This window comes from Heterodontus francisci, chromosome 16, assembly GCF_036365525.1.
Source record: "Heterodontus francisci isolate sHetFra1 chromosome 16, sHetFra1.hap1, whole genome shotgun sequence".
In the NCBI taxonomy this organism is placed as follows: Eukaryota; Metazoa; Chordata; class Chondrichthyes; order Heterodontiformes; family Heterodontidae; genus Heterodontus; species Heterodontus francisci.
Window position 1 is genome coordinate 82,168,531 of NC_090386.1, and position 19,242 is coordinate 82,187,772.

Consider the following 19,242-nt stretch of genomic DNA (forward strand, 5'->3'; position numbering starts at 1 on the left):
TGCATTCCAGCAAGTTGCCAAGGCTTGTTCGACAGCACCTTCCAAATGTGTGACCTCTACCACCTGGAAAGACGAGGGCAGGAGGTGCATAAGAACACCAGTACCTCCAAGTTCCCCTCCAAGTCACACATTATCCTAATTTGGAAATATATCACCGCTGTTCCTTCAGTATCGCTGGGTCAAAATCGTGGCACTCCCTACCAATCAGCAGTTTTGGAATACCCACATCACATGGACTGCAGCATTTCAAGAAAGCTGCTCATCACCACCCTCTCAAAGCCAATTAGGGATGGACAATAAATGATGGCCTTGCTGGCGATGCCGATATCCTGTGAAAGATGAAAAATTGTTGCCTGCCCTTTGGGAAACTCACTGAGAATAGCATAGTGTCTCAAAGAACTTTATATTGAAAATTATTATATTACTGAAAAGTGGCTGGTGTGGGAAACAAAGTTCATATAGTCTTATTAGTGCAGTTCAGAGTAATGCTTCCTGTATATCACATTTCGAGAAATATCTTCTTTGTTGCAGAGCCAAACTTCATGTTGTCTAATCACAGAGCAGTGTTAATAACTGTCCAAGCCATTCCATTAAACAAGTCTACTTCCTTCAGCTGTCCCAGATAGCATCATAACTGGTGGGGGGAAGCTTTTGTGTGCAACTGCTTTCCCGTAAGCTGAAGAAAAGAGTATGACAAGGAGTGGGAGAAGCCTCAGGCATACATCTTCTGCCCCAACCAGTCACTGGGATTATTGTTATAATAGCGTAGTAGCTAGATGTCATGGTTCTGAAATTCTGTACCCACTTTGTTTCTTCCATCAAATCTGGTTGAGCTGCCTCCATAGGCAAATAAGAGGTGATTTAATTGCAGAATGGGCATTTGTCTATTGAGGAGCAATCCTTCTACCCCAGCTTCACAATGATAGGTTTTTGGACTTTTTGGAGATTTCCTTTCTGTTCCGGCTGCTTCTACTGTGGGGTTGCCAATTCTGATTGAATGTAAGCTTGGAGATTTTGTCACATGACCTCCCCCTCCAATTGCCCCACCCTCTTGCCCACCTTCCATACTCCTTCCTGTTGGTCACCCAACATGACAATTCCCACAGTGCAATGCCTTCCCATACCAATTGGAAAGCGAACAGACTGTTCGTCATCCGATTGGATGATTTTTGACACAATTAAACAGCCTTTTCTTTCCCAATTCAAACAGTTTTATAACTAATAAACAAAAGAGTTGAAAGAATGTGATGTTTCTCCTGGGTTGCTTCCAGCAGTGACCTGGAGATTAATCTTCAGTTCCTGGAGGCTCCAGAACAACCCTGGAGCGTTAATCACCCTATTCTACTGAGCAAGGCGTCTACAGAGGATGTTCTACTCAGGCCATTGCGATGAATTTGGGGTCCTATCTAAGTGTTAAGGCTCCAATTGCCATACAGTTATGAGGTGCCTGTCTAAGTCAGGGTGCTTCAATTTGTCAAAGAAAGCAGTGGCATCATAACAGTCATGGGCCAGAAACAGCAGGATAGATAACACTTGGATTTGAACTCCTGTCCCACCTGGTTTCAGCTGAGCAGAGGGACTTAAAAGCCCCCCGAAGATACCCATGACAGATCCTATGATATTGTGCTAGCAACCCAGAGGTTGTGAATTCAGATCCCACAGAAAATCACTGATGATGGGGGGAATTTTATGGAGGTGACGGGGGTCTCAGCTGCCAACTGGGGAGCCAATGAAAGACCCGCGTTACCTCCTTTGGGGAAGGCCCATCAAATGACAAGACAATCGGGCACTTGAGAAGCCACTAACAGGACTTTCCCGGGATCAGGATCTGGGTGATGGGAAGTCCCACCCACCAAGAGCTGCTGGCCAACAGAGGCTGGTAGCTCTTTTGCTCGGCAGAGGCTCCGTGGAGGCAGTGGCTGCTGCCAGAACGGCACCCGCCAGAGGCTTAGGATTGAGGAGTGACCCAGGCCAAAGGTGAGTAATAGCGGGAGGGGTTTCACAGGATGGGTGGAGTGGGGGACGGGGGGGTGAATGGGGGTCAGCAGCAATGGCAAGGGGAGTGGCTCTCAATGGGCACCTTACCCTCACCCCGAAGCTGTGTCCCTTGATTAGGCACTTGAACGAGGGACCACCCTGGGAGCCAGCAAGCAACCCGCATGGGCTCCCCATGTGTGACGACAAGTCTGCCCACTGCTGGGTTAATACCAGCGGCAGTGGGAAGAGGCCCTTAATTGGGCATTAATTGTCCCTTGAGGTGGCGGGGCGGGAAGGCTGTCCACTGGTATTCCTGCCACGGACTTAATCCGGGTGGAGGCGGGAAGGTGGCAGGATCCCCATCCGCCACCATCCCACCTGATTAAATGCTCTCCCCACCTCTAAACTCACCACGGGGAGAACATAAAAAACCATCTGACGATAGCTTGTACTGAAGTGATTTTCTTCTCCATAATCTGATGTATTGTTGCTTGTTTCTATTTTCTAAGGAATATACTGCTTATCCAGGCTTCCCACAGGGACAATATCCACAGTATTACAGTTCTCCCTACAGCTCTCCATATGTTACAGCAAATAGCATTAGTCCTTCGGCCATTTCTGGAATGACCTATCAGATCCCAGAGCCACCGATTGCTATAAGCAATCCAACAAGTGCAGAGTCGATGTCAGGTAAGGGCAAGACATAAACCTTCAGCTGTTCCAGAAGCGTTTTTTCTTATTTGCTCCTTTAATTTGAGCACTGGACATAGTCTTAGACTAAATCACTTTGATACAGCTTTCCTGTAACAGAGGCCAGCAGTTGCGGATCAACAGAAAAACAAAATTAAAAATTAAAGCTAAAAAGAAACAAACACAGATTTGTCCCTGAAAGGTATCACAATGATGTGTATAAATCCCTGGGAAGGCATTTACTGTATGGAGGAATATGGTTTAAAACTGAGTGGGGAGGGGGAAAGGGGCTCACCCACGTTTGTATCAGCCAAACAAATGGGAGAACCAGTTCTCAAATGCTGCACCACGTACATTATTGAAAGTAAAGCCTTGATATTTGGTCATCTGTTATTAAAAAATGGAAATACAATTTGGAACACCATTGCTCTTAACTGTAGGCTAATACATAACTGTTAACACCTCTTAAATACTGTATTATGGGTTCTCAATTATTACAAATAATTGCACCATTCTAAGCTCCTCCCAGTGTATATACCGTCCACAGTTCCTGCAGGTAAATGAATCATTCTCAGCTTGTCTAGGTGTATATACCATTTCCAACTCCTGCAGGTAATTGCACCATTCTCACCATCCAGTTGTATATACTGTTACAACCTCAGTGAGAATATTAACGTTAAAATACGAGATTTGAACCCAAGACCAATCTATAGAATTACATGACAAGATTTCATGTTTTAAGACTTCTATAAGCTAAAAGAAATCTCCATTAACCAAAAAATACTTTGTAAATAGCTGACCCTAGATTACAAAGAAAAGTATTTTCTTTACTTATTAAAATACTTGAAAACCTCACATACCACACTTATACATTACACAGTCCTTTTTAATGGTGAAATCCTTTGCGGTTATAGGTCCCAAACTCCTCCCAGTAGCAATGGGTTGGATCTCCCAGACCTTTTCAAAATCAGTGACCTCTTCGCTCACTTCTCCAAACTCTTGTGATCTGGTTGCCAATGAATAAGGTGTTTCCTGGTGTTCCTGATGGTCTTCTACTTCTCCGCAAGCTTCATCTTTCAAAACAGGCTCAAGTCTTCACAGCCTTTTGCTGTATCAGGCTTCTCTCTCTCTCTCTCTCTATCTATCTCTCTCTCTAAGGCTGCAACTGATGGTTTCTTCTCTTACAGACTACTCTCAGGCTGCAATCACTGGGTTCCCTTTTTACAGCCTGCCTTGAGGCCGCAGCCATTGGTTTCCTCTCTCACAGCCTGTCTGCCTTCAGAAAATCTGTTAAATTTATCAGGACTCAAAAGGCAATAGCTTATTATCTTGTTCCAAAATGCAAAGTCCAGAAGTCTGGTTTCACAGAGCTACCTGGGCCTTCCATTGTTCCCAGGTGTTAACAGCTGCTTGGTACATTTGCACCTTCAGAATCACTGACCCCTCATTTTATGACCCGAAAGTCCAGAAGGGCAAAACCCATTGTTCTTCAGATGTTACCCAGCAGTCTCTTCATTTTTTCAAAAAAAATCTTTGATCTGTCTTGTCCTTTTGCGGAGTAGATGTGCGGTCACCAGACCTTCCAGACTCCATCTTAAACTTTTAAATATCACAATTTTTAAAACTTAATCAGTTACAATCTCCAGCGTTCATAACACCTCCCCCCCACCAAAAGATAAAAAAGTCATTACTGTGGTAATGATTTTTCTTTCAACATAAACACATAACATTGTAAACATTTTCATTATTAACATTTTACACTTTACACAAGTAACAGCAATATATTATAATTCTGTGTTGTTGTCCTCCATTATACCTGTTCTTTAATTCTGGATAGACCATTGACAATTACATTACTCTTTCCTGCAACATGTACAATCTTTATGGTAAAAGATCGCAACATTAAACTCTACCAAAATAATCTGGCGCTCTTGGTTTTGAACTTTTCTAGTAACCTTAACAGTTTACACCCACCGATCATAATCCATTATTTCCTCTTGGCCATTATTGGCATATACTTCAAAATCTTGAAGAGCCAATGCAAGATCTAAAGCTTCCTTTTCGATAGTGGAGTAATTCTTCTGGTACTTGTTGAGTTTTCTAGAGAAATAACAGACTGGTCACTCGATACCATTATTGTCATCCTAGAGTAATACTGCTCCTACTCCTACATCAGTGGCATCAATAGCCACTTTAAAAGGCTTGCCAAATTTTGGTGCTGTTAGAATGGGTTCATTTATTAAAATGGCTTTTAACTTCTGAAATGCCATTGGACAGGTTCTGTCCACTGGATCATCACACCCTTTTTTAATAAATTTGTCAGTGGAGTTACTACTGTACTGAAGTTAGGAATGAACTTCTGGTGGAACCCACACACAACTAGGAATCATTGTATCTCCCTTTTTGACTTGGGGATTGGAAAGTCTATTATCGCCTGAACTTTAGCTTCCCTAGGCAACACTTGACCTTGACCCACTACATGCCCTAAATAGGTGACTTTAGCCTTAGCAAACTCACTTTTCACTATGTTTACTACCAAATTGGCTCTCTCTAACATGTCAACCTGACCCTTTAAGTGTTTAATATGGTCTTCCCAGGTGCCACTGCATAGCAACAGATCATTAAGGTACACAATGCAACTGCTCAGTCTAGCCATCACCTGGTTAGTCAACCTGTGAAATGTGCCAATTTCATGCCAAATGGCAGGACCTGACACTGAAATAGGTCATCTGGGGTCACAAAGGTGGAAATTTCTTCAGCTTGGTTGGTCAAGGGAACTTACCAATATCCTTTCAGCAAGTCAATTTTTCTAATAAAGATTGAATTTCTTACTCTGTCAGTACAATCCTCAAGTTGTGGGATTGGGTAAGAGTCTGTTTTAGTTTTACCTGCATTGACTTTCAGGTAATACAAAACCTTTTGGAACCATCGGTTTTGGTGTTGCGCCACTGGTGCACTCCAGGTACTTTGACTACGTTCAATTATATCGTTGTTTAGCAAATATTGAACCCCCACCCCCCTCTCTGACCTGTGTCAATTTATCAGGATTGACTCGATAAGGGTTCTGTTTAAGAGGTGTTGCTGCCCCTACATTAACCCCATGAATAGCCAGAGGAGTTTGACCTGGCTTAGCTGCACAAATGGCTTTAAACTCCTTTAACAGTTCAGGTATATACCTTTCATGCTGTTCAGAAAAATAGTGCAGAACAGTATCTAGATTTTCTAGCACTTCTGTGTTTGCCAGCTTCCCCGCAGGGGTTCAATCTGAGAGTTCTCAGTTTCTGCCCCTTCCTCCAGTTCCTCAAAAGTAACTCTATCTTTAACCTCCTCTTCTGTCACTTGACACATTTGCTGGCTGACAAGGTTCACGGTCATAGGCCGGAATTTTACATTGGAACGGAGGCCCCTCCCATCGGTCAAAATGTCGGGCGGGGTGGGGGGGGTTGGGGGGTGCTGGTGAGCACCATGATTTTATGTGGCCCAAGCCCTTAATTGGCCTCGGGTGAGACTTCTGCCCCTCTGAGTCAGGAGGTCCCGCCTCCAAGAGCTGTAACCAATCAGCAGGCCGGCAGCTCTTCAGTCCCAGCAGCGCCACTGTGAGTGGTGGCCACTGCTGGGACTGCACTCAGCTGGAGGAGGCCCTGGAATTGAGGGAAGTGTGTGGGGCTTCACCAGGGACAATCGACTGGGCCTCGGCGAGGCAGAGGGGGTCGGTCGAGAGGGGCTGGTAAGTGCTCCAGCAGGGGTGACATGTGCCATGGGGGGCCCTCTGTGGGGCACAGGGTGCCTGATCAGGAGGGAACTCCTCCCAGCCCACAAGCAGGTTGCCAGGTTTAATTGGGGGGCCTACTCAGCTGGCGAAGTGCCCATCCAGCAGTGGCGGGAGGAGGCCCTAAAGGGGCAATTAATTGGTCTGGGATGGGTGGGTCGTTTATAACCTCCCCCACTGCTCGTAAAATTGTAGTGGATTGCAGTGGGGGCAGGAAGGCGACGGAAACAGCACCCCTCACCACCCACTCAATTTTGCAACCCCCCCACCCCAGCCTGCAGGCTGCTCCTGGTGGTGGGAGGGAGCAAAGTTCCAGTCTTAGTATCTTTTCAACATATTCGCATGATGACACATCCTTTGACTTTTCCATCTGTCTGGGGTACTAACCAGATAGTTTACCTCATTAGGTTTCCTCTTAATAAAGTGAGATCCACTGAACCTAGCTATCAATGGTTCTCCAGCAAAGGCAACAAAACTAACACCTTGCGCTGGATTTTGTCTCCTCCCGATGTCTGACTCCGTGGGCGGTGGTGGGATGCCAGAAGATCGGAGTGACAGCGGCCCGCCACAGAACCCGACGCAGCATATTTAAATTAGCTGTTTGCATTGATTGAAATCTAATCCGCAGCAATCTTAACCGTAGCTTCAGATCATCAGCGCAACAGGCAACACTCTCGCACCTTCACTTTCCCATCCAGAGAAAGCTGGCGCCACCGAGGTCTGGGGAAGGGGGGAATCTCTGCATTTTTAATGTTGTGGGGAGGAAGGGGTGAACTTGCATTCTGTGCAATTGTAGGTGGGGGGTAGGGGGGAGGAGTCAACTCTGCATTGGTAGTGTAGTTGGCGGGGTGGGGGTGGGGGTGGAACCGGGCAAATATGTATTTTTGGTATAGTTTGGGGGGGCGGGGAAATGGGGGGAACTGTGCAGTTCCTTCACAGGGCTGGCAGCCCTTTAAAAATGATGCCAGCGCCTGCACAGGAACAGTTGACGCCATTCACAGCGTCACCGAGGCCACCCCCGCCATGTGATTGGGGGGAGGGGGAGCAGCCGCCCTGCATATGATAATGAGCCACCAGGCTCAAGATTGCGGCAGCCTGGCAGCGCGCAGCCCCTGTGTGCCGGCCACCATTTTTTATGGCCACCACCACTCCTGGCAGCAGGACTACAAAATCCAGCCCCTTGTCTCCAGGCCGCAAACTGCATGTCTTAACTGTTCTATCCACTTGGGTTTTCATCACTTGATGAGAATTCTTGAGATGTTTTCTGGCTATCTCATAAGCTTTTGTGAGTCTCTCTCGAAATTCTGACACATAATCTAAGTGGGTAGTTTTGTCTTCCTGTGCTAAAAATCTCTCCTTAATGAGTTTAAGGGGACACCGAACCTCATGCCCATGGACCAATTCAAATGGGTGGACTTATTTGGTGTGTCTCTGGTGTCAAATAATAAAAATGATATTGCCTTATCCCAATCATAAGGATACTCAAAACAATAAGCCTTTATCATACTTTTTAGGCTTTGGTGATAACTTTCCAAAGCACCTTGTGACTGAGATGATAAGCGGACATTTTGAGCTGTCTCACTCCCAAGTTACTCATGACCTCTTGAAATACCACTGACATGAAATTTGACCCCAGGTCTGACTGAATTTCTGTTGGCAATCCATATTTAGTGAAAAATGGAATTAACCCCTCAATCACAACTTTCGCTGTGATCATTTTCCAAGGTATTGCCTCTGGAAACCTATTGGGCAAATCCATGATGGTTAGGAAAAACTTGTGACATGACTTAGTTGTGGGTAAGGGTCCGATACAATCCACAAGAACCCTACAAAATGGTCTGTCAAAAGCAGATATCAGTATCAATGGGGTTGGCTTAATCAAAGGCTGTGGCTATTACTGGACCAGTGAATAAATCACATTGCAATAAATTACCCCCACCCCACCACACAAATGTGCGGCACCATGACTTTCAAATTCATAGCACTATTTGGGGAAAAATCTAAATCCTTTGCTACCAATGACTGAGTTGCCCCTGTATCTCTAAGCAGCACAATTGGCTTGGCTGCATCATCTGGTAAATATAGGGACACTGTAACCCTGAACACAAAACTGCTATATCCTTCAGGAACCTGACTTAATTCATTAGCACACAAGGGGGAACACTTCTGTTCACTATGCAACATCGCCAAAGCCACTGGCTTGTCAACAGCTCCACCTATTAGGGCATTCTTTTCAGGACAGACTTTCAGTAAACCTACTAGAGTGACAGGCTTGTCTTTCAATTTCCAGCATTCTGATTATGCATGCTCTTTTATTACAAAAATAACACATTTTAGCTCTACCCTAGTCTCCTGTCTATCTTTTAACCACTCTAGGAGTTTTCTCACTAAAACTGAATTTCTTCTCATGATCCACACTCCTATCTTTCCACCTTCTTTGAAAGTTTCCAAATTAGGGCCTGCAACTACTGCTTCTGTGGGTCAATTTGTAATCATCCACCAATTCTGTGGCATTCTTTATTTTACCAAATTTATGTTCTTCCAAGTGGGATACTATTTTTAAATTCCTCAATTAGGATTACTTCCCTAAGGTTTTCAAAGTCTTATTCAATCTTCATGGACCGATACCAACCATAAAAAATAATTTTCTTCTCTCTAGTAAATCCCATAAATGTCTGACCCTGTTTCTTTCTTAAATTCCTGAATTTTTGCCTGTAAGCCTCTGGCAGCAACTCATAAGCATTGAGAACTGCAGTTTTAACCACTACATAGTGGTTCCGATTCCTCAAGTCTTCACAGCCTTTAGCTGTATCAAGCTGCTGAGAGCATGTGTTCTCCCGCCCGACCCCTCCCCTCTCTCTCTCTCTCTCTCTCTTTCTCTAAGGCTGCAACCAATGGTTTCTTCTCTTACAGAATACTCTCAGGCTGCAACCATTGGGTTCTCTTCTTACAGCCTGCCTTGAGGCCACAACTACTGGTTTCCTCTCTTACAGCCTGTCTGCCTTCAGAAAATGTTAAATTTATCAGGACTCAAAAGGCTGGTTCCAATATGCAAAATCCAGAAGTCTGGTTTCACAGAGCTACCTGGGCCTTCCATTGTTCCCAGGTGTTAATAGCTGCTTGATACATTTGCATCTTCAGAAACCTATGACCCCTCGTTTTGGGACCCAAAAGTCTGGGAGGGTGAAACACATTGTGCTTCAGGTGTTATCCGAAAAGTCTCTGTTTTTCAAAAAGAGTCTTTGATCAATCTTGTCCTTTAGCTGAGTGGATGTGAAGTCACCAGACCTTCTGGACTCAATCTTAAACTTTTAAAAATCACAATTTTTAAAACATAATCAGGTTACAAAGTCCAGCATTCATAAAAATAGCATCCCTAACTCCTTAAGGTAAATGCACCATTCTCAGCTCCACCAGGTGTATTTATACCATCCCCAACTCCTGCAGATAAATGCACCATCGGAGCTTCCCCAGGTAAATGAACCAGCCTCAGCTCCTGCAGATAAATCTAATCCTTTCCAATTCCCCCATTTTAATATGCAACTCCCAATTCCACCAGGATTATTATGCCATTTTTAGCAAGATACAAGTGGGTCAAGAATAGGCGACAGATGAAATAATATCTGAAAATGAGAAAGTAATGACAAAGCGCATTACCTTAACCTGCAGCAAAGTAGAAAACAATTACTGAAAATACAACCAATATTTGATCTTTAGCTCTATTTTTAATTGCAAATTAATTTCAATGCCATATTGAATTATATTTATCCAATAAAAATACAATAACCTATTTTATAAAAAAATGATTACAAATGATGAGCTTTAATAAACTGTTACTTCACAACACGTTTATTAGATCTGGGTGATTCTAAAGTACTGAAATACTATCGGTTTGAGAAATAGGCGTCAAACAGAATGTGCCATTGTTCATGAACTTAAATAGTTGCTTTGGGGGTGATACATTTAATGTAAAAATCTGGTACACATCAGAGTCTGTCTTGAATAGAATTCTTCATAAATTTCCTTCTTTTTGAATGCTTATGGTGTAAAGTAGAGAAATGTAAGAAGGGTACCCATATATAAAGGGCATATTTGGCTTTGCCAACTTGCAAAGATCCCTGTGGGACATCGGCATAATGACTAGAAATAAAATTCTTCAGATATTTGAAATGCATTTTGTAAATGGAATAGAAATCTCAGTGATCAGTGGTGTCTGGAGGATGTGACAGACATACCTGTAACCAGTTCCAGTAGTTTATCACCTGGCAATCATTACCACATTATGGTGTGACAACACAATCCATGTGGAAAGTGTTTACACTCAGTAAAGATTAACAGCTTTGGTGTGGCAAGTGACCATGCCCAGTAACCGAATCAGTATGGACAATAATTATAACTAATAAGGTGAGGGTAAATCAAAGCACCTGTAGAAAGCTAAACAACCAATAGGTAAGGGAACTCTGTCGTTCCAGCAAGCAAAGTACAGGTCACATGATTTTACCCTGTCTGACCGTTAGCAAATACTAAGTAGGCTCTGCAGCTCTTTACAATGTATTATTGCATCAGTGTGTTTTTACAGTGTATAATGTCAATGTGCTAGAGTGGTGCCATCACATCTTTATACTGTAACTGGACTAGTTGTATTTTCATATTCTTGAATCTGACTAACTCAGATTTAAAAATGTAATCGCTGTGAAACTTTGAGGAGTCTCTGTTGGCTTTCAAATTGTTCTGAATGGTTTGCTTCAGGAGATTACAATACTGTCAATCGCGCCAGAACCCCTGTGAAAGATTTGGATTCAGATCGACAGCGGAGAAGTTCAGATGGAAAATTGCGTGGAAGATCAAAAAGAAACAATGATCCTTCCCCTCTACTGGACACTGACATTGAGGTAATGGCTATTCATCAGATATATCAGAACATACTGATGCTTTCCACAGTGTTGCCAAGTTACAATGTTAATTATAATCTTACAGTGATATACAGTTGCATTCTTAGTATTTCAGTATCACAACTACAATGTTACAGAGTTAGTATTACAGCATTATGGAACCTCAGAAGTCTGGTTGTAGTGTGAGTTAACATTGCATTCGCAACATTACAAAATGCAACTGAACATCATGAACATAATGTTGGAGAGTTATAATCAGAGATAGTTAGCATTTCGGCACAGTGGCACAGTGGTTAGCACCGCAGCCTCACAACTCCAGCGACCCGGGTTCAGTTCTGGGTACTGCCTGTGCGGAGTTTGCAAGTTCTCCCTGTGACCGCGTGGGTTTCTGCCGGGTGCTCCGGTTTCCTCCCACAGCTAAAGACTTGCAGGTTGATAGGTAAATTGGCCATTGTAAATTGCCCCTAGTATAGGTAGGTGGTAGGAGAATTGAGGGGAGGTAGGGAATATGGGTTTAATGTAGGATTAGTATAAATGGGTGGTTAATGGTCGGCACAGACTCGGTGGGCCCAAGGGCCTGTTTCAGTGCTGTATCTCTCTATGACTCTATTTCATATTACACCATTATAGAGTTATGGGCCTAAGCCCACCACCCATCTTTCTCCATCATTGGGGGGGAATCTCCGGTGTGTGGTGGGACTTCCATCTGCCCTCAGAGATGCCGTGCTGATGCCAGGCAATATCCCAAGCCTAAAGTCCATAGCATGTGGTAGGGTGGGTTCTCTGAGCTCCACTGGCTCTGCTTTTTATCCATGTGCAACTTAGCATGACGGCTCTTTCCAAGATCCAGCTCAGGCATGATAGGCTGTATGGCTTCCTTCTGTGCTGTAAGTTTCTATGATTGTATACAGTGGCAGGGGCACAATGCCTGCTGCACCACCTCACTATGCTGCCTTTCCATATTAGCCCTCCGAAAGTGCATCACTTCACACTTCTCTGCATTGAACTCCATCTGTCATGCTTCTGCCCATTTCACCATCCTGTTTGTCATCCTGAAGCCTATAATTATCCTCATCAGTATCTACTACTTTGTCAAGTTTCATATCATCTGCAAGCTTTATAATGCTGCTGCCTACACCTGAGTATAGGCTGTTTGTAAAAATTTTAAAGAGTAGTGGACTCAAAAACTGACCTTTAGCGAACACCACTGCAAACCAACCCCCATCTGGAAAACATCCATCCACCACCACAACTCTTTGCCTCTTGTCGCTGAGTCAATTTTGTGTCCATACTGCCACTCTCCCCTTGATTTCATGGGCTTCCATCGTCTTATTAAGCCTCCCATATAGCACTTTGTTGAATGCCTTCTAAAAGTCCATATGTACAGCATCTACTGCACTACCATGAGGGAAATAGGGGGAAAATATTCTCTCTGTTACTTTATCAAATAACTCAAGTTAGTCAGACATGAATTAATTTAACAAATCCATGCTGGCTCTCCTTGATTAACCCAGGCCTTTCAGAATGAAAGTTTATTTTCTCCCTGGTAATGGGTTCCAATAACTTCCTCACCACTGATGTTAGGATGGCTGGCCTGTAGTTTCCTGGTTTATCCCTCTCCCCTTTTTTGCATAGTGGTATGACATTGTAACCCTCCACGCCTCAGGCACTATTCCTGTATCCATTTGGAGCAGGAGATGGCAGACAAGCTGTCTCAATTTTTTTTTTGGCCTAAGAATGTTTCACCTTACTAATGGGGCCTTTGTGCTGCTGTGCTTTGAAAGCTCTTGCACCAGCACAACTTCAGTTTTTTGCCACGGGCCCTCCGCTTCCATTCTCTCACTGCTGGCTAACTGCGCCAAACAGATGGCGCCTGATTCCAGTGTTCAAAGAATGCAAAATGATGGGGGAGGGTGGGGGTGTGGCGGGGGGGAGGCTGTATTTCCTTCATTTTCATGAACTTGTCATTCACTGTCAACAGACGCAGTTGGGCTGATGGGCCTGGCTCCCAAGGAATGGTGGGGACAAAGCAACATAGGCTCCCCGAGTTGCTATCCCCATCAGCCCATCCCGACCAAATGACGAATCTGTGAGGCAGAGGAGGAAACCCTGGGCTATGGTGCTAGAATTACCATTACATTCATAGTAACAAAGTTGCAATTCTTGTGTTGCAATATTTTTATTGCATTACAGTGTTACAGCATTAGAGATGTCAGTCAAATATTACAATACAGCATTTATTTTTTTCCCCTCTGTATTTACCAAGCACCTAATGGGCAAGTAATCGCTACAAAAGACAAATCAAAGGAAAATTGTGTCTAAGCAAGTTATCTTTCCTAATACTTTTCCAATCTATATGGAGTAGCTGTAACTATTGTGTGGCTGGTATCAAATTTTAAAGCCAGTATTTATCCAAGACATTAATTTAGTATTTACAGAGAAAAGGTAAAATGTGTAACTTAAGAAAACTCAAATATTTTATTGTTATTGAGCAGCTTGTGTTTGTCTAAGGACTTTCATTTGAAAACAAAACTAATACAGTTTTAAACTTCAGAAAGCTGATATATCCAATCCTGTTCTACATAATGCTGGGATGACAATTCTATTCCACACTCGTCCTTGACTCAATCAGCACTGAGAAAGCAGTCATGTTCTACATTTTGTACTATCTTCTCAAGATGCCTTGTTTCTAATTGGATTGAAAACCCTTATGAATCTGCATAATTTGAAAAGAAAATACAGTGAAATCGTGGTCCTTACTTTTATGCAGTGTGCACACATTGATGTAGAAAGGTCTGAATCACTTTTAAAAGAGAGCAACTTGTTCAATTTGACTTAAATTTGTATCCGTTACATGTCTTTTAATTTTTGCCTTTAATGTCACCTGTACGTGAGATGTCCCATTAAAGTGCCCCATGACATGTCCTTTTCATGACGCAATCTCTAATAGTCCCCTGCATCATGCTCCTTTAATGTGCCATTGTGATATATTTGTCAGTGTGGACATCACACACCCTTTTTAATATGGCCACATGAGATATCATCTGTGTGATATGTTATTTAGAATGACTTCATGACATTGCTCTCTAATACATTTCTGCGACATGTTCTTTCAATATTAGTACAATTAGAATCCATACAATTTCTAGCAAAATAACTGGTCAGTGACTTTGTCACCAAACATTTCTTTCATCATCTGGGTGAAATTTGCAGTGAGCCCTGTATAGTCTGATGTTATGGAGTATTGGATTAGGCTTTAGAAATAAATCCAAAAAGAATTCAACAGATTTATTTCTTAAAGATGAAAGTAGCCTCAGCTCAGTTCCTTCAGAAGTACCTGTGTGACTTTATTTTGAAATTCACCCAAAGATTTTCCAAGTTTTTAATGTTTTACTCATCAACAGACTGACAAAGGTACGTAAAGGAGAGGCTCATTCGTATAAATACCAGTTTAATAGAATATTCTGTTCCAGCTTCATCCCTCTAATACTGGATAGCTAGAGCTGTTCTGCATCTGTCCCTCTTTCACTCACTCAGTACTGAATGCCTGCTGGTCTCAGATGGTGGCACTCTCACCTTTGAGTTGGAAAGCGGTGGGTTCAGTCACTATTACAGGATAATACAGCAGATAATCTTGGCTGACATTCTAGTGCAGTATGGAAGGAATGCTGCATTTTTGGAGGCCCTGTTCTTTGGTAGAAGCATGAAACTCACCTGCCTGACTGGGGGCTGGGGGACGGGGGGAAACACTAAAGTTCCCATGGAGATAATATTGGCTTTGGATAATATTGTAAAATGAGTGATATTAATTCAGCCATCTGTTGTACATCTCTCAGCTTTCATTTTCATTGTATTGAGGAGCGATGTGTAGCATATGCCTGACTAGATATCGCCCATCTGACAGTATTGCACAAGTTAAATTTATCCCACATGGCACTATTTTGAAGAAGAACTGGGAGTTCTCCCAGTGCCCTGGCCAACATTCCTCCATTAACCAAGACCACCAAGAATGCATTAACTGGTTATGCATCTCAGTCTTCTTTTTGGGATCGTGCTGTGCAGGAAATGGCTGCTGTGTTTGCTTAAGTGACTGCACGCCAAAGTAATTTTTTTTATCTAAACCATTTCTGAAAAGTGATGAGGTGCTATATAAATGTAAGTGTTTCTTCTAATGGGAAAGTCAGTCCTTCTCTACACATTGCTACCTCAGTTAGGACTGGGATAGGCGGCCCTGTTCTGTGTATAATCTTCCCTTGAACAGATCTACAATTGGTGGTTGTGTTACACACAACATTTAGTTATAAGTTGCTTCACCATTCATCCCCATTAGATATTTAACAATTCCAATGTATATTGCTGCTGTGGCTTATTTCCATGGGCAATATTTTCCATTAAAATTAAATAAGTCAAACTCTGTTTTAATTACAGGGGATTCTGTGATTTTTTTAACCAGTGTTTTAGGGATCGAATTCCAGGATTCTGTCTGTTCATAATTAGGGCTACTGGTTCATGATGAATGACTCAAATTCCATTTTTACTACATCCGACTATGGGATTTTCCAGGATTTTACCAGTGTTTTGGGGAGATTATTCTGAGATTCCATCCATTTTTCCATGAATACTGAAAAGCGATACATTTTGTTTATTTGACATGAACAGTCGCAACACGTTTATTGTGAGGTTGATTATTTCCCTGACATATTCATCAATATTTACAGATTCATCAGATATTGATCTCTGTTCTAATTAAGCTTCACCTCTTGGTGGTTAAACAAGCCATCACTGCTGATGTGAATTGCTAATTGTGAACGCAGTCAACAGTTCCAGCTCATTGACAATATTCATGCCAAATTCTGATTTTAGCATCCAGCCTATGAAATATGCATGGACCCCATTCATAGAATAATGATATTGTAGATTAGTTTGAGTTATTGCCAGAGCTAACCTCTTCTTTATTTTCTTTACAGCGGGTTTTTGTGTGGGATTTGGATGAAACCATCATTATTTTCCATTCATTACTCACGGGGACATATGCCACCCGATATGGAAAGGTAGGACCTTTACTCTAAACCCCTACGCCTCAGAGGATAAAGAATGCTCTGTGTGTATATATATATTTACCAAACGAAAGGTATAGGCCCCCTTGTAAGTAGTATACGGAGGTTCTAATTAACCCCTTGAGGACCAGGGTAATATAAAGTCAGTCGACCAAGGCAATGCCTCTCTGCTTATGGAGAAGCCATTACAAATTAAGGTTCTGTTTTTTCGTAGATTTAAATAATTTCCCTGTATAAAGTTGAATTTAGAGGGAACCATTTTTACAAGTGATCATAATAAAACATAGAACATCCAGGATTATGGGCCTTCATTTGTCAGATGCATAGAAAATAGAAAAACCAGGTGTGCAAAGGCTCTCTTTTTAAAATTGCATTAACGTTTGACCATGAGTTCTTGTGTTTTCAGCCAGCTTGCTGTAAAGTTTTATGTTCATCTAGGCCATATGGAAAAATAAGTTTGTTAAGCAGATCACAGGCCTGTGTTGCGTAAGTGTATGCTTCATGTCCATACACCATGGTCCAGTCCTGAAGCATAAGAAAGATTCACTGACAATTAACTATTTACACAAGTAGCCCCTTCAATATCCTTTGCCAGCAGGTGCCAAGTGTTTGGAGTGTTGTTAATGGACTCCAGCCACATTATGAGGAAGCTCTATAATTAGAATAATATTTGGGGCCTTGAGAAGCATCACGCAAAGTTGGTGCACAAATTCTAGAATCGTGCTAGGTACTGCTTTCTCACATTAGCTGATAATATGGAGCACTGGTGCCAGCTCCAGCACTTCAGGCACTACTAATTGCATTATCAGTCCCCAGCTTTCCTACATTATAACTGACCACAATTCAAATGTACTTCATAGGCTGTAAAGCGCTTTTGATCATGTTGAGGTTGTGAAAGATGCTGTATAAATGCCAGTCTTTCTTTCTCTGTATGTCTCTCTGAATGAAATAGTGTTCATCCACTGAGTTTCTAGGGGAGCCGGTGGAGGGGGGGGGGGGAGGCAGTAGGATTGGGGGGGATGAAAATAAATGAGAGAAAATGAAAGATATCAGGATAAATGGAATCGAGAAGAGGAAGGAAGGAAGAACTTGCATTTAATCCTCAAGGCAATTCACAGACAATGAAGAACTTTTGAAGAGTGGTCACTGTTGTTACGCAGCCAATTTGAGCACAGCAAGGTTCCACCAATAGCGATGGCCGGAATGTTATTCTCATGGCGGGGTCCCGATGATGAGCCCAAAAGCTGGGGGTGACCCCCCCTTTGGCCATCTGGGGGACCCGGAGCTGCATTTTATGGGGGTCATGCAACTAATTGGTTGCCGTCGTGGCGGCCATCCCTATTGAGGATGGACGGCTGCCTGTCCCCAGGAGCTGCCAGCCAATTGCCAGCCAGCTGGCAGCTCAGCAGTCTCAGCAGTGCTACTGGAAGCAGTGGCCACTGCTGAGACTGCACCTGGAAGAAGAGGATGCTATGGAAGGACGCCGCCCTCCAACAGGTAAGTGACATCTGGGGGCACCAGGGCCAGTCAGGAAGGCCACGGCGAGGGCCGGAGAGGGTGGTGGTGAGTTAGGTGAGGACAGGTGGCGATGTTGGCTCAGTGGCAGCTATTACGACCGGGGGGGCCCTTCCATGGGCCGAAGAGTGCCCAAATAGGAGGGCCCCCCTTGAGCCTGCTGGGAGGTCGCCAGAGTTTACCTGGTAGTCTTCCCATGTGGCAGAGGGCACACCCACCACTGGTAAAATGCCAGTGGTGATGGGAAGTGTCCCTTAATTGGCCATAATTGGCTGAATTGGCCTCTGGGTGGGGTGGGTCATCTGCCACCTAGCCCACACTGGCAAGATGGCATGGAGCAGGGACAACTATGGGCACGCCATTTTCCCTGCCCACCCCCTGCCTTCCCTTGTCATTTTATGAGCCTCCGCCTCCCAGCCTGTCCCCAGAGCCCTGGTAAAATCCAGCCCAATGAGATGTATGTTCAGATAGGTTTTTTAAAGAGGTGTTGGTTGAGGGATAAATGTTGGTCAGAACACCAGGAGAATTCCCTTGTTCTTCTGAATAATGCCATGTGATCTTTTACATCCATCAGAGATAATGTTTAACACCTTACCCAAAAACAGCACCTTCAACAATTCAGCACTCTCTCAGTAGTATGCTGAAGTGTCCGCCTGGATTAAATGCTCAATCTCTGGAGTGGTCTTGCAAAAGGGACAGTAAAAAAGAGAAAAACTGCAATTTTTGAAAAAAGAATGAAATAGATAAATGACTTTCAACAGACACCGCCCTAGTTTTTTTCCGAATTTCAGTTCAGATGAATACATTCAAGAATGCACTCTGTTCACACACTCTTGCTCTGGGTGAGGGAAGGCAATGGTTCTTTCCTCATAATTTTGCACAAGGAAAGGAAGATTTACTTGCTACTTGTAGCAAACTCATAAACACGAGTATAAACAACCGTTAGGCAATTCTTAAGTATAAGAAGACAACATGTTCCCAAATGCTAAATTCCTCATCTTACAACAGCTTATTTATATAGCGGATTTAAAGTAATAAAGTATCCCAAGGCACTTCACAGGAACATTATAAAACAAAATATGACCGACCCCAAGCCACATTGGGTCAGATAACAAAGGCTTGGTCAAAGGTAGGTTTTAAGGAGTGTCATAAAGGAGGAAAGCGAGGTCGAGAGGCGAAGAGTTATAGGGAGGGTATTCTAGGTCCAGGCAACTGAAGGTACAGCCACCAATGGTGGAACAATTAAAATCGGGCATGCTTAAGAGGCCAGAATTAGAGAAGCGCAGATATCTAAGGGTTGTGGGGCTGAAGCAGATTACAGAGATAGGGAGGGGCAAGGCCA

General features: G+C 43.2%; 1 protein-coding gene across 4 annotated transcripts in view; it reads left to right on the forward strand.

Annotated features, from left to right (window-relative positions):
* LOC137378504 (eyes absent homolog 2-like) overlaps positions 1–19,242 on the forward strand; it is a 310,299-nt gene that overhangs the window by 218,505 nt on the left and 72,552 nt on the right. For all 4 annotated transcript variants that reach the window (XM_068048842.1, XM_068048844.1, XM_068048843.1 and 1 more), the window contains 3 exons: positions 2,487–2,667; positions 11,186–11,328; positions 16,296–16,379. In XM_068048842.1, coding sequence (XP_067904943.1) covers positions 2,487–2,667; positions 11,186–11,328; positions 16,296–16,379 — 408 coding nt within the window. The remainder of the gene's footprint in view (positions 1–2,486; positions 2,668–11,185; positions 11,329–16,295; positions 16,380–19,242) is intronic.